The sequence below is a fragment of the Hyla sarda genome, chromosome 4 (genome assembly GCF_029499605.1).
Source record: "Hyla sarda isolate aHylSar1 chromosome 4, aHylSar1.hap1, whole genome shotgun sequence".
Taxonomy (NCBI): Eukaryota; Metazoa; Chordata; class Amphibia; order Anura; family Hylidae; genus Hyla; species Hyla sarda.
In genome coordinates, this window is record NC_079192.1 from 218,606,857 (window position 1) to 218,622,605 (window position 15,749).

At 41.8% G+C, this 15,749-nt stretch overlaps 1 protein-coding gene across 5 annotated transcripts in view; it reads right to left on the minus strand.

Annotated features, from left to right (window-relative positions):
* The window catches only part of EFCAB10 (EF-hand calcium binding domain 10), a 27,922-nt gene extending 12,423 nt beyond the window's left edge, over positions 1 to 15,499 (minus strand). The window contains exons 1-5 of one of the 5 annotated variants that reach the window (XM_056573542.1): positions 15,330 to 15,499; positions 13,511 to 13,675; positions 11,057 to 11,138; positions 5,619 to 5,687; positions 169 to 1,188 (exon numbers count right to left, since the gene is read on the minus strand). In XM_056573542.1, the coding sequence (XP_056429517.1) occupies positions 5,645 to 5,687; positions 11,057 to 11,138; positions 13,511 to 13,675; positions 15,330 to 15,432 (393 nt within the window). In that variant the 5' untranslated portion in view covers positions 15,433 to 15,499 and the 3' untranslated portion in view covers positions 169 to 1,188; positions 5,619 to 5,644. Of the gene's footprint in view, positions 1 to 168; positions 1,189 to 5,578; positions 5,688 to 11,056; positions 11,139 to 13,510; positions 13,676 to 15,329 lie in introns of those variants that run through there. The other 4 variants (XM_056573543.1, XM_056573544.1, XM_056573541.1 and 1 more) reach the window with 4 other exon arrangements.
* Between the last annotated feature and the right edge of the window lie 250 nt (positions 15,500 to 15,749).

Consider the following 15,749-nt stretch of genomic DNA (forward strand, 5'->3'; position numbering starts at 1 on the left):
TTGTCTGAGTCCTTAAGGCCAAAATGGGCTGAGTCCTTAAGGGGTTAAAGCCTTTATTGGGCAGCCCGGGCACTATAGTGCAGTAAAAGTTTTCACCAGACAACCCCTTTAAATTGCAGCTTCAAATATGCTACTATGGTAAAAGAATGAACCACTAGTAGTGTTTTGTTTCAAGGCAATAATGCCAGTTTATTCACTCATTAAAAAAAGTTCCCATATTAATCATTTCCATTTTTATTATTCCAAAGACTATTTCACATTAAAGCCACCGGGCCAAGTATTTACTTAACAACAACAAAAGTAAAGCACATTTATTAACTCCTTTAGCTTCAGCTACTGACTAGATAATAATCATGAGTTGATGCTGCATTACCGTATTTCCATTTTTACATACTTTGCTCTTTATAAGCAGAACAGTTTACAGTTTACAAGTATTTCCATTGTTACATACTTTGCTCTTTATAAGCAGAACAGTTTACGTGCTTACTAAACATCTAAAGGAGTGCATTTCCTCAAGTCTGCCCAGTAGGTGACTGTCTGGGCCCTTATTTTGAGTCTAGATATAAATATGCCACACCAATATTCCATTTTTTGTGTCATTAGGGTTTTTCTGTGAAACGATGTCTTGGCATAACACATGGTATGACACATTAAACACAAAAGGGTTAGCTTCAAAAATAACACTAGAAAAAGTTTTATTAAAGTAATATTTAAAAATGTATGGTGCAAAGTAAGTCCTCAATGTACAGTAATTCAGTCTTGTTAAGTAGTTTCCCACATTATCTCCCATTTTGGCCCAAAATGTGATGTTTCTAGATTGTGGCCTAGGGTCATGACCTGTAGTTCAGCTTGCTGAGAAGAGAAGAAGGAAGTGACAGCAGTGAGGTAACTTAATATGAAGAGAACAACAGTGTGGAGCATTTCTGATCTGAAGCCAGGTGAATACAGCAGGAGGCGATAAGTGTGGGGGTAGATGGAAGTGTAGTCTGCTATCCTCATGGCTGCTGAAGACAAGCCCACTCGTGCTGTGCTGAGGAGGAGTACATAGGAAGCAGCAGTGTAAGGGAGTAAAGTAATGATACACATGTAGGCCAGTTCTACATCTGTATTATAAATACAAGTGGTGACTGTGGGTCTTAAGTTGACAGCTGTCAGATCATGTCAGTAGAAATGTGGTCAGGCCAGGATCTGAAATACAAAATGCACATGTAATCTGCTCGTGTAAAATCAGCCTTGGGGTGTAGGATAGAATTAGGGTTATAATGTTGATTATTAAGCACTTGCAAGGTTTATGTCCAAACTCTGATATACCCTTTTATGGTGTATTCACACGTACAGTATCCTGCGCATATTTGATGAGCGTGATATGAAGCTGTTTTCAGGCATTGAACTCTGCAGCAAATCCTTTAAATCCTGTGCAGGATATTGTGTGTGTGAATACATCCTTATGGTAGGGTCACACTTGTATTTTACTGCTGCTTATTTTCCTACCCATTGAAGTCAATGGGTAACAAAATATGCAGCAGCAAAACACAGCACATGTGACTCCATCCTTAACCCCTTCCCGCAGAATGTCATATATAAACGCCGGGTTGTGCAGTGCGTTCGCGCATCCCGGCGTTTATAAATGACATTCAGTTAACCCGGCGATGTGCAGCAACGCACGGGTTAACTGGCAGAAGTCCCGCTGTTTCCAGCAGGGGACAACTTCTGCTTCACCCCCAGGACCATCCATTGATGGTCCTGGTCAGCGATCACTGTGATTGGTCCCTGTGGACCAATCACAGTGATCTGGGGTGAAAGTTCAGATTCCCCGCACTGCCCGACCCTGGAAGTCGGGCAGAACGGGGGGCGATGGCTGCAGGGGCTCGCAGGGACCTGCGGCATAGAGGGGGAACACCAGGGGACCGGCGGCCTTACCTGGCGGGACCGAGGAGCAGCGGCAGGACCGGCCACGTGGACGAGCTGGTAAGTATGTAGTCCTCAGAGGCAGCAGTGAAGATCTTCACTGCTGCTTCTAGGAGTCTGAAAACTACAACTCCCAGCATGGCTGTCTGGGCATGCTGGGAGTTGTAGTTTTGCAACATCTGGAGGGCCCCAGTTTGGAGACCATTGTATAATGGTCTCCAATCTGTGCTCTTCCAGCTGTTGCAAAACTACAACTCCCAGTATGCACTGACTGTCCAGGCATGCTGGGAGTTTTAGTTCAGCAACATCTGGCCCTTCAGATGTTGCCGAACTACAACTCCCAGCATGCCCTTCAGCTGTCTGGGCATGCTGGGAGTTGTAGTTTTGCAACAACTGGAGACACACTGGTTGGGAAACATTGTTTCTAACTCAGTGTTTCCTAACCTGTGTGCCTCCAGCTGTTGCAAAACTATAACTCCCAGCATGCACTAACAGACCATGCATGCTGGGAGTTGTAGTTTTGCAACATCTGGAGGGCCCCAGTTTGGAGACCATTGTATAATGGTCTCCAATCTGTGCTCTTCCAGCTGTTGCAAAACTACAACTCCCAGTATGCACTGACTGTCCAGGCATGCTGGGAGTTTTAGTTCAGCAACATCTGGCCCTTCAGATGTTGCCGAACTACAACTCCCGGCATGCCCTTCAGCTGTCTGGGCATGCTGGGAGTTGTAGTTTTGCAACAACTGGAGACACACTGGTTGGGAAACATTGTCTGTTTCTAACTCAGTGTTTCCTAACCTGTGTGCCTCCAGCTGTTGCAAAACTATAACTCCAAGCATGCACTAACAGACCATGCATGCTGGGAGTTGTGGTTTTGCAACAGCTGGTGCACCCCCCCTCCCTGTGAATGTACAGGGTACATTCACATGGGCGAGGCTTTTACAGTGGGTTTCTCGCATCTTGAGATGCAGCAAATTTTGCGCTGGGAAACTCGCTGTAACCCCCCGCCCATGTGACTGTACCCTAAAAACACTACACTACACTAACACAAAATAAAATAAAAAGTTAAAAACACTACAAATACACATACCCCTACACAGCCCCCCTCCCCCAATAAGAACGTCCGGTATGCCACTGTTTCCAAAGCAGAGCCTCCAGCTGTTGAAAAACAACAACTCCCAGTATTGCCGGACAGCCGTTGACTGTCCACGCATGCTGGGAGTTTTGCAACAGCTGGAGGCACCCTGTTTGGGAATCACTGGCGTAGAATACCCCTATGTCCACCCCTATGCAAATCCCTAATTTAGGCCTCAAATGCGCACGGCGCTTTCACTTTGGAGCCCTGTCGTATTTCAAGGTAACAGTTTAGGGCGACATATGGGGTATCGCCGTACTCGGGAGAAATTGCGTTACAAGGTTTGGGGGGCTTTTTCTTCTTTAACCCTTCATGAAAAGGAAATGTTGGGGTCTACACCAGAATGTTTGTGTAAAAAAATTAAATTTTTTACACTAACATGCTGATGTTGCCCTATACTTTACATTTTCACAAGAGGTAAAAGGGAAAAAAGCCCCCCAAAATTTGTAACGCAATTTCTCCCGACTACAGAGATACCCCATATGTGAGCGCAAAGTGCTCTGGGGGCGCACAACAAGGCCCAGAAGGGAGAGTGCACCATGTACATTTGAGGTGATTTGCACAGGGGTGGCTGATTGTTACAGCGGTTTTGACAAACGCAAAAAAAACAAAACCCCACATGTGACCCCATTTCGGAAACGACACCCCTCACGGAATGTAATGAGGGGTGCAGTGAGAATTTACCCCCCACAGGTGTCTGACGGATCTTTGGAACAGTGGTCCGTGAAAATGAAAACTTGTACAGCCCACTGTTCCAAAGATCTGTCAGACACCAGTGGGGGGCAAATGCTCACTGTATCCCTTGTTACGTTCCTCAAGGGGTCTCGTTTCCAAAATGATATGCCATGTGTTTTTTTTTTTTGCTGTTCTGGCACCATAGGGGCTTCCTAAATGCGACATGCCCCCCGAGCAAAATTTGCTCTCAAAAAGCCAAATATGACTCCTTCTCTTCTGAGCATTGTAGTTCGCCCATAGTGCACTTCAGGTCAACTTATGGGGTACCTCCATACTCAGAAGAGAAGGGGTTACAAATATTGGGGGTATTTCCTGCTATTAACCCTTGGAAAAATGTGAAATTTGGGGGGAAACACACATTTTAGTGAAAAAAAATAATTTTTTTTTTACATATGCAAAAGTCGTGAAACACCTGTGGGGTATTAAGGCTCACTTTATTCCTTGTTATGTTCCTCAAGGGGTCTAGTTTCCAAAATGGTATGCCGTGTGAGGGTTTTTTGCTGTTCTGGCACCATAGGGGCTTCCTAAATGCAACATGCCCCCCAAAAACCATTTCAGAAAAACGTACTCTCCAAAATCCCCTTGTCGCTCTTTCCCTTCTGAGCCCTCTACTGCGCCCGCCGAACAATTTACATAGACATATGAGGTATGTGCTTACTCAAGAGAAATTGGGCTACAAATATAAGTATACATTTTCTCCTTTTACCCCTTGTAAAAATTCAAAAATTGGGTCTACAAGAACATGCGAGTGTAAAAAATGAAGATTGTGAATTTCACTTTGCTTCTATTCCTGTGAAACACCTAAAGGGTTAAAATGCTGTCTGAATGTCATTTTGAATACTTTGAGGGGTGCAGTTTTTATAATGGGGTCTTTTGTGGGGTATTTCTAAGATGAAGACCCTTCAAATCCACTTCAAACCTGAACTGGTCCCTGAAAAATAGTGAGTTTGAAAATTTTGTGAAAAATTGGAAAATTGCTGCTGAACTTTGAAGCTCTCTGGTGTCTTCCAAAAGTAAAAACACGTCACTTTTATGATGCAGACATAAAGTAGACATATTGTATATGTGAATAAAAATTTTTTTTATTTGTAATATACATTTTCCTTACAAGCAGAGAGCTTCAAAGTTAGAAAAATGCAAAATTTTCAAATTTTTCATCAAATTTTAGGATTTTTCACAAGGAAAGGATGCAAGTTAGCACAAAAATTTACCACCATGTTAAAGTAGAATATGTCACGAAAAAACAATCTCGGAATCAGAATGATAACTAAAAGCATTCCAGAGTTATTAATGTTTAAAGTGACAGTGGTCAGATGTGCAAAAAACGCTCTGGTCCTTAAGGCCAAAATGGGCTTGGTCCTGAAGGGGTTAATGAAAGAATTTTGTATGGAATTTTTTGTTTAGATAGGATCATTGTGGGAACAGGCAAAAATAGTGTCATACAAATTCCATCACCTTTCATGTATGGAAAGTAATAAACGTGTAAAGATGTAGTATGCTAAATGTAATGTATGTAACATGGCTGTGATGGCACACAGTCCGTAACCAATGGCTTATGTAATTCATAAACAGGCTAGAAATGAATATCAGTAATATGTAACTTCTCAACATGTCACACGGCGCAGATTTGATGCGCAGGATTTACTGCTGCAGATTTCAATGTAAACTAAATGACTGAGCACAACTTCTAATCTGCAGTTACAAATCCTGCGCATCAAATCTGCGCAGGATCCTGTACAACACGGAACAATCTTTAGTTCATGGAAAAAGAGTCAGCACCACTTTGGCCAAGTGGAACAATCTTTAGTAATAAGTCATTTTATTAAATATAAAACTTAACCACAACAGTGCTGGACCGCAGAGGACCTAGGTCTTAAATGTTGCAGAAGACTTTTTTAGATGAATCCTCCTGTGAATGAATAACGTCTGTTAGTGAAAATGCTATTTAGGCTTAAGTCAAATCAAAATATAATACATTCTCGACCTACATACATCAATGTGCAAATTTCCACTAAGTCTTGGTTTATAACATATTCTGGAGATTTATTCTTGCACATTTTTTTTTTTTAAATCAAAAGGAGGATCAAATAACAGCACAAGAGATTATTGGGGAATGTTTCTCCTCCCCTTCTGCCTAAATGAAATCCTCTATTTGATCTAATACAACATAAATAAGAACCAATTTCCCCAATGTGATGTAAACTTAGCCTAATATCTGGGGAATTTATTCTTAAAGTGCAATGTAATGTTTACTAGCATTTTCTTCATTTTTTTCAAGAATACTCTACAGGGAAACTGCTGATATGGACTAAGAGGACTATATACTATTAACATTGTACCGCTCCCCTCCACCATTTCTCAGTAACATGTATTTATGTAAATTAGGGCATTCGGCGCACTGGGGGTGTTACTTTACATCTAGGTCCACTGATCTCCACAACCACTAACAGCACCTACTCATGAATATTCATCTGACCCTTTGCAGTGAGGAGTGACCTTAAAGGGGTTATCCAGAAATAGAAAAACAGAACTAATTTCTTTTAAAAACAGCTCCCTGACTGTCCCCAGGTTGGGTGTAGTATTACAAGTTCATTCACTTCAAAACAACTGAGCTGCAGAACCACACCCAACCTGGAGACAGTCAGGGAGTGGGCTTTAAAAGAAATTAGATCTGTTTTTCTATTCCTTTTAAATTACATCACTGCAGAGGCCGGATAAATATTCATAAGTAGGTTCTGTTAGAGTAGTGATTGGGAGTAAAGTAACAACTCAAGTTCTCTTTAACCCCTTAAGGACCCAGCCAATTTTCACTGTAGGACACGGCCATTTTTTGCACATCTGACCACTGTCACTTTAAGCATTAATAACTCTGGGATGCTTTTACCTTTCATTCTGATTCCGAGATAGTTTTTTTCGTGACATATTCTACTTTATGTTAGTGGTAACATTTTGTCGATACTTGCATCATTTCTTGGTGAAAAATGCCAAAATTTGATGAAAAAACTGAAAATTTTGAATTTTTTTTAACTTTGAAGCTCTCTGCTTATAAGGAAAATGAATATTCCAAATAAATTATACATTGATTCACATATACAATATGTCTACTTTATGTTTGCACCATAAAGTTGACATGTTTTTACTTTTGTAAGACACCAGAGGGCTTCAAAGTATAGCAGCAAAATCAAAAATTTTCAGGGACCAGTTCTGTTTTGAAGTGGATTTGAAGGGCCTTCTTATTAGAAATACCCCACAAATGACCCCATTATAAAAACTGCACCCCTCAAAGTATTCAAAATGACATTCAAAAGGTTTGTTAACCCTTTAGGTTTCACAGGAATAGCAGCAAATTGAAAGAGAAAATTCAAAATCTTCATTTTTTACACTCGCATGTTCTTGTAGACCCAGTTATTGAATTTTTACAAGGGGTAAAAGGAGAGAAATCTTCCTAAAATGTGTAACCCAATTTCTCTCGAGCACCTCATATGTGTATGTCAAGTGTTTGGCGGGCGCAGTAAAGGGCTCAGAAGGGAAGGAGCGACAGTGGGATTTTGGAGAATTTTTCTGAAATGGTTTTTGGGGGGCATGCCACATTTAGGAAGCCGCTATAGTGCCAGAACAGCAAAAAAAAAAAAAAACACATTGCATACTATTTTGAAAACTACACCCCTCAAGGCACGTAACAAGGGGTCCAGTGAGCCTTAACACCCCACAGGTGTTTGACGACTTTTCGTTAAAGTTGGATATGTAAATGATTTTATTTATTTCTTTCACTAAAATGCTAGTTTTCCCTCAAATTAAATTTTTTTGCAAGGGATAATAGGAGAAAATGCCCCCCAAAATTTGTAACCCCATCTCTTCTGAGTATGGAAATACCCCATATGTGGACGTCAAGTGCACTGCGGTCGCACTACAATGCTCAGAAGAGGAGGAGTCACATTTGGCTTTTGAAAAGCAAATTTTGCTGCAATGGTTTTTGGGGGGCATGTCCCATTTAGGAAGCCACTATGGTGCCAGGAAAGCAAAAAAAAAAACACATTGCATACTATTTTGGAAACTACCCCCCTCAAGGCACGTAACAAGGGGTCCAGTGAGCCTTAACACCCCACAGGTGTTTGACGACTTTTCGTTAAAGTTGGATGTGTAAATGATTTTTATTTTTTTTTTCCACTAAAATGCTAGTTTTCCCTCAAATAATTTTTTTTTACAAGGGGTAATAGGACAAAATACCCCCCAAAATGTGTAACCCCATCTCTTCTGAGTATGGAAATACCCCATGTGTGGAAGTCAAGTGCACTGCGGGCGTACTACAATGCTCAGAAGAGAAGGAGCGCCATTGAGCTTTTGGGAAAAAAATTGTTTGGAATGGAAGTCAGGGGCCATGTGCATTTACAAAGCCCCCCGTGGTGCCAGAACAGTGGACCCCCCCACCACATGTGACCCCATTTTGGAAACTACACCCCTCACAGAATTTAATAAGGGGTGCAGTGAGTATTTACACCCCACTGGCGTTTGACAGATCTTTGGAACAGTGGGCTGTGCAAATGAAAAATTAAATTTTTCATTTTCACGGACCACTGTTCCAAAAATCTGTCAGACCCCTGTGGGGCGTAAATGCTCACTGTACTCCTTATTACATTACGTGAGGGGTGTAGTTTTCAAAATGGGGTCACATGTGGGTACTTCTTTTTTTGCGTTTATGGCAAAACCGCTGTAAAATCAGCCACCGCTGTGCAAATCACCAATTTAGGCCTCAAATGTACATGGTGCGCTCTCACTCCTGAGCCTTGTTGTGCGCCCCCCGAGCATTTTACGCCCACATATGGGGTATTTCCGCACTCAGGAGAAATTGCGTAACAAATTTTGGGGGTCTTTTTTTCCTTTTATCACTTGTGAAAATAAAAAGTATGGGGCAACACCAGCATGTTAGTGTAAAATGTTTTATTTTTTTACACTAACAAGCTGGTGTAGCCCCCAACTTTTCCTTTTCATAAGGGGTAAAAGGAGAAAAAGCCCCCCAAAATTTGTAGTGCAATTTCTCCCGATTACGGAAATACCCCATATGTGGCCCTAAACTGTTTCCTTGAAATACGACAGTGAGAGAGCTCCATGCACATTTGAGGACTAAATTAGGGATTACATAGGGGTGGACATAGGGGTATTCTACGCCAGTGATTCCCAAACAGGGTGCCTCCAGCTGTTGCTAAATTCCCAGCATGCCTGGACACTCAGTGGCTGTCCGGAAATGCTGGGAGTTGTTGTTTTGCAACAGCTGGAGGCTCCGTTTTGGAAACACTGCCATACAATACGTTTTACATTTTTATTGGGGGGGGGCAGTGTACAGGGGGTATATATGTTGTGTTTTACCCTTTATTATGTGTTAGTGTAGTGTTGTGTTTTTAGAGTACATTCGCACTGGCGTGTTACTGTGAGTTTCCCGCTAGGAGTTTGCGCTGCGGCGAAAAATTTGCCGCAGCCCAAACTTGAAGCAGGAAACTTACTGTAAACCTGCTTGTGTAAATGTACCCTGTATGTTCACATGGGGGGGCAAACCTCCAGCTGTTTCAAAACTACAACTCCCAGCATGTACTGACAGACCGTGCATGCTGGGAGTTGTACTTTTGCAACAGCTGGAGGCACACTGGTTGGAAAACCTTCAGTTAGGTTCTGTTACCTAACTCAGTATTTTCCAACCAGTGTGCCTCCAGCTGTTGCAAAACGACAACTCCCAGCATGTACTGATCGCCGAAGGGCATGCTGGGAGATGTAGTTATGCAATAGCTGGAGGTACGCAACTACAACTCCCAGCATGCCGAGACAGCTTTTTGGGCATGCTGGGATTTGCAGTTTTGCAACATCTGGAGGGCTACAGTTTTAGAGAACACTGCAAAGTGATCTCCAAACTGTGGTCCTCCAGCTGTTGCAAAACTACAAATCCCAGCATGCCCAGACAGCAAACAGTTGTTTGGGCATGCTAGGAGTTGTAGTTTTGTAAGATCTGGAGGAATACAGTTTAGAGATCACTGTATAGTGGTCTCTAACTGTAGCCCTCCAGCTGTTGCAAAACTACATATTCCAGCATGCCCAAACAGCTGTCTGGGCATGCTGGGAGTTGTAGTTTTGCAACATCTGGAGGGCTACAGTTAGAGACCACTGTATAATGGTCTCAAACTGTACCCTCCGGATGTTGCTAGGCAACACACCGGCTTCCGTCGGATCCAGCTGCACGTCATTGCCTCCCGCCGATCTCCGTCGCCCGCTGCCTCCGACACCCGCCCGGATCAGTAAGTGGATCTTCGGCGCCGGTCTCCTTCCGTTCCCCCCCGAAAGTTATCCCCCCCCCCGCCCCCGATCTGCTATTGGTGGTCGCGTCTAGACCACCAATAGCAGGGATAGGAGGGGTGGCACCCCTATCGCTACAGGGGGATCGTGGGTGTCTTAGACAACTGCGATCCCCCTTCTATTCCGGGTCTTCGGGTCACCATAGACCCGTAATCGCAAGTGTGAATTCACTTGCGATTTGCCGCGATCGGCGACATGGGGGGGGTTAATGACCCCCCTGGGCGTTTGCACGGGATGCCTGCTGAACGATTTCAGCAGTCACCCCGGTCCGGTCCCCGCCCGGCGGGGACCGGAATTCTCCATGGCGTACGCGTACGTCAAGGGTCCTTAAGGGGTTAAATCATCCAAACCATTTTTGAATAGTATATAATAGCCTAGCTATGTTTTTTTTTTTTCCTTTGTTTTCTGCTAACCTACTTTTTTTCCCCTAACCAAAGTTAAACTGCTTAGGCTATGTTCACACTTGTGTTTTTCACTTCCATTGTTCCCTGTTATAAGAGCAGAACAATATAAATGGGATGCTTCTTGAAAATATTTTATCAATCCCATGAATGTAGCCGTTTGTGCTGCGTGATTTTACCACAAATTTCTGCAGTATTTTTAAGGTTATTTTAGCTGCACAACTTGTACAGGTAAATCACATGGTTTCAAACCACTCTGCCAACAACCACCCTAACCCTGTGGGACCCAACTATGTGGATGGTTCTGCTGTAGAGACACCTGCCCACTGAACACCTGGTGCTTTATTAAGGAAAAACCACGCTGGTAAAAAGTAGAGAAACCAATAAAATCCCCAGTGCAGGTTACAGTTTGAAGGCTGGGATCTGACTGGTTGTTATGGGGAGCTGCTTTGTGATGTGTGATTGGCTGTTATACCAATGAACTACAACAGACATATTCCTTAGTAATAAACATATGTATTTTGCACATAATACTTACATATCATGTTTGAAGACTTCCTGTGTAATTTTCTCAGGAGGAGAAGGTAAGTTACTAACATCTACACCCAGAGTTTTTAAAGCTGCACAGAAGAAAAAAAAATTAAGTGTATATAATACAGGTAAATCTTTTACGTATAGCAAAGTATACAGTGCATTACTTATTGTTAACTGGTCCCGAATTACAGCAAGTATTGCCACCCATTCACAGTTTGGCAGGCAAATCTCTCCTTGTTCTGTGATGACTAAGTGTCTGCTCAGAGTTTGCAATGGCAATCTGCATTTTGGGAAGTTTAATCTTAAAGGGGTACTCCTGTGGAAAACTTTTTTATTTTTAATCAAATGGTGTCAGTAAGTTAAACAGATTTGTAAATTACTTCTATTTAAAAAATCTTAATCCTTCCAGTACTTTTTAGGGGCTGTATACTACAGAGAAATGTTTTTCATTTTGGATTTCTCTGATGCCACGACCACAGTGCTCTCTGCTGTCCATTTTAGGAACTGTCTAGAGCAGCATATGTTTGCTATGGGAATTTTCACCTGCTCTGGACAGTTCCTAAAATGGACAGCAGAGGCCAACAGAGAGCACTGAGGTCGTGACATAAGAGAAATCCAAAAAGAAAAACATTTTCTCTGTAGTATACAGCCCCTAAAAAGTACTGGAAGGATTAAGATTTTTTTAATAGAAGTAATTTACAAATCTGTTTAACTTTCTGACACCTTTTAAAGGTAGGGTCACACACAGCGCATACCAGCGTATTTAACACTGAGAGAAAATAGGCAGCGGGAAATACGCTGCATATGCGCTGTGTGACCCTACCCTTAACCCCTTAAGGACTCAGCATTTTTATTTTTTCCTCCTTACCTTTTAAAAATCATAACCCTTTCAATTTTCCACCTAAAAATCCATATGATGGCTTATGTTTTGTGCCACCAATTCTACTTTGTAATGACATCAGTCATTTTACCCAAAAATCTGCGGCAAAACAGAAAAATAAATCATTGTGCAATAAAATAGAAAAAAATATACAAACACCATTTTGTAACTTTTGGGGGCTGCCGTTTCGGTAAAAATGACACCCTCCCTTTATTCTGTAGGTCCATACGATTAAAATGATACCCTACTTATATAGGTTTGATTTTGTCGTACTTCTGAAAAAATCATAACTACATGCAGGAAAATTTATATACGAAAAGAAGAGAGGGAGCCTAACCACTGTTTAACCAATAAAATATTACCTTTATTTACACTCCATAAAACATATATTACGCATGACCAGGTCCTTTAAAGTGCTATAAATTCCAGTACTATAAAGTGCATGAAGGAAGAGAAATATCACTTGCCAAACCATATATAGATATTAAGTCTGTCACTGTATTAGATGTTAATTTTACATGGGATCATTTATACAGAAAAATCACCAATACTCCATATAACGAGAGATTAATCTCCCACCCCAATACATGCTGTTATATGGAGTATTGGTGATTTTTCTGTATAAATGATCCCATGTAAAATTAACATCTAATACAGTGACAGACTTAATATCTATATATGGTTTGGCAAGTGATATTTCTCTTCCTTCATGCACTTTATAGTACTGGAATTTATAGCACTTTAAAGGACCTGGTCATGCGTAATATATGTTTTATGGAGTGTAAATAAAGGTAATATTTTATTGGTTAAACAGTGGTTAGGCTTCCTTTCGTATATACAGGAAGTAGAGCAGGAAAAAAACCTCAGGTATGGCGCTGCAGACTCTTGTAGACAGATGAGGCGGATGCCAAAGGTAATAGGAAAGTCCTCAGCAGGACATTTTATTAAAAAAAACAATAAAATGGACAAGATTACGCGTTTCGGGAGGATCCCTCCCTTCCTCAGATCAGGAATAGTCCTCTTGGAAATTCTGCTGCAGCACAGTCCCATTCATTTTAATGGGATTCTGCTTCACTGGGCACACAGCAGAAACCTGTTCAATGTTTCTGCAGATTTCACTCAGAAATGCATTACCATTTATGGAGACAGCACATTTTAAGCGGAAAAATGTGCGGAATGTCTGTCTGCATTATCTGGTGGACATTCTGCACATTTTTGGCTGTGTGAATATGGCCTAAAAAGTGAGTGAATCCTGGAGAGACAGTGAGAGATCTGCTCACTCCCATACACATAGGAAGATTGGCCGCCTCTTTTCTACATTGGTGCATACAAGCAATACTGTCATTCACTGTGTGTAGGCGAGGTAAGCAGGACTCTCTCTGTCTCTCCTACGAGTCCTGTCAGGATTTTCACTCTGCTTTTTACTCACAAATCCTTTCCGAAATCCTATAAACCTGTAGATCACAAAACTTTGCATCTCTTTATCATATCCCACTTTTAGGACAGCAGAATCACCTGACTAACGTTATTACAAAGTACCACAGACACAACATCTACATGTACTTTCCAATGTCTTACCCTCAATGTACTGAGTCCCTGTTATATAACCTTGGCCTGAAGGGTCCAGAATGCCAAAGACGGCATCCGCGTTAGACTCATCAAAGAGGCAAGGGTATTCCACATCTGCCAGCCGGGCGAGCTTCAGTTTTTCTAGCAGTGTGATAAGGAATTCTCTGGGTCTTTCTGCAAAATCAAATGATGGCGATGAGATGGTTGAATAACGACTGAAATAAGACATTGTGGACATTTTCTTAATATTTCATAACATTATAGTTACTATGGGGAAGATTTATCAAAACCTGCCCAGAGGAAAAATTGCCCAGTTGCCCATAGCAACCAATCAGCTCGCTTCTTTCATTTTTACCAAGGCCTCTGCAAAATGAATGAAGCGATCTGATTGGTTGCTATGGCCAACTTTTCCTTTGCACAGGTTTTGATAAATCTCCCCCTATAACTGCATACTATTAGTAGATACTATGGGGTAGTGCTGGGCGGTATACCGGTTCAAACCAACTACCAATATTTTTTTTCTGTACAATGTAAATATATATTTATACATATATATATATATATATATATATAAATATATACCGCAATACCGGTTGGGCTCCTCCCCGAATGAATGAATTATCAGCCGCAGCGGCTGTCCCCACATTGGGGAACTAATCATATGTTCTCCCTGTCCTCCTGTGAGCCGCCGGCGCTTTAAATGAATGAGTTGCAGGTCGCCGGCGCTTTAAATGATTAAGTTGCGGGCAGCAGTGCTTTAAATGAACAAGTTGCGGGTTGCCGGCGCTTTAAATGATTAAAGGGGTTATCCAGGAAAAAACTTTTTTTTTTTTATATATCAACTGGCTCCAGAGCGTTAAACAGATTTGTAAATTACTTCTATTAAAAAATCTTAATCCTTTCAGTACTTTTGAGCTTCTGAAGTTAAGGTTGTTCTTTTCTGTCTAAGTGCTCTCTGATGACACGTGTCTCAGGAACCGCCCAGTTTAGAAGAGGTTTGCTATGGGGATTTGCTTCTAAACTGGGCAGTTCCCGAGACTCGTGTCATCAGAGAGCACTTAGACAGAAAAGAACAACGTTAACTTCAGAAGCTCATAAGTACTGAAAGGATTAAGATTACAAATCTGTTTAACTTTCTGAAGCCAGTATATAAGTTTTTTTCCTGGATAACCCCTTTAAGTTGCGGGCCGTTAAATACTTTGGAACCGCCATAACTTACAAAAATACAGTGATACTGCCCAGCACTACTATGGGGGAGATTTATCAAAACCTGTACAGAGGAAAAGTAGAGCAGTTGCCCATAGCAACCAGTCAGATGGCTTCTTTATTATTATAATTTTTTATGTATTTATTTTTTTAAAGCCTCTGAAAGAAAAAAAAAAGAAAAATGATCTGATGGTTGTTGTGGAACACGGCTCCACTTTTCCCCTGCGCAGGTTTTGATAAATCTCCCCCTATATCGCTGAGATCTTTTTGCTATTTAAGTGCTGACTTCAGTGTTTTCCAACCAGGGTGCCTCCAGCTGTTGCAAAACTACAACTTCCAGCATGCCCGGACAGCCTTCGGCTGTCCGAGCATGGTGGAAGTTGAAGTTTTGCAACAGCTGGAGGCACCCTGGTTGGAAAACACTGCAGTATAAAGTAGTTCTGCCTTGGTACGACTCCCTAGATCACTATTGTTCTCATTACTTAGAACTGAATACTTCACTATAGTAAAAGGTTATTCCACATTCCTCGATGCCAGGGATGATGCCAACTTCTCACAATGCCCCCTCTCCTCTCTGAAATAAACTGGACCTATACAGTGAATGCGCTGGCTGGTACATTACCAGGCCGGTGATACAGGAGGAGACTTGTCAGGTTGTTCACCAGCTCCATTATTTTGTGTTCTTTTAGGTAACCCTCCGCTTCCTGTGCCCGTCCGGCTGCCATACTCTCAGCGTTCTCCGTTGCTAAGCGACCGCAACATAACAGACACGGCACCGGAAGTAGATCTCTCAGTGACGCGTATCCAGGTTCATGTGTGACTCACCTCGCGGCGACGGTTTCCGGTGTTATTAGTGCGTCGCTTCCTGTTGACGTTTTTTTTTTTTACCCATAACTGTCTAGGACGGTGTTTCCCAGTTGTAGTTTGCAATAGCTGGAGGCACCATGGTTGGAAAACTTGGTTGAGGAACACGAACATTAAAATTAAATAAATAAAAAATTCTTTTACACAAATTATTTGCTATCTTTCCCTTCATCCTCGC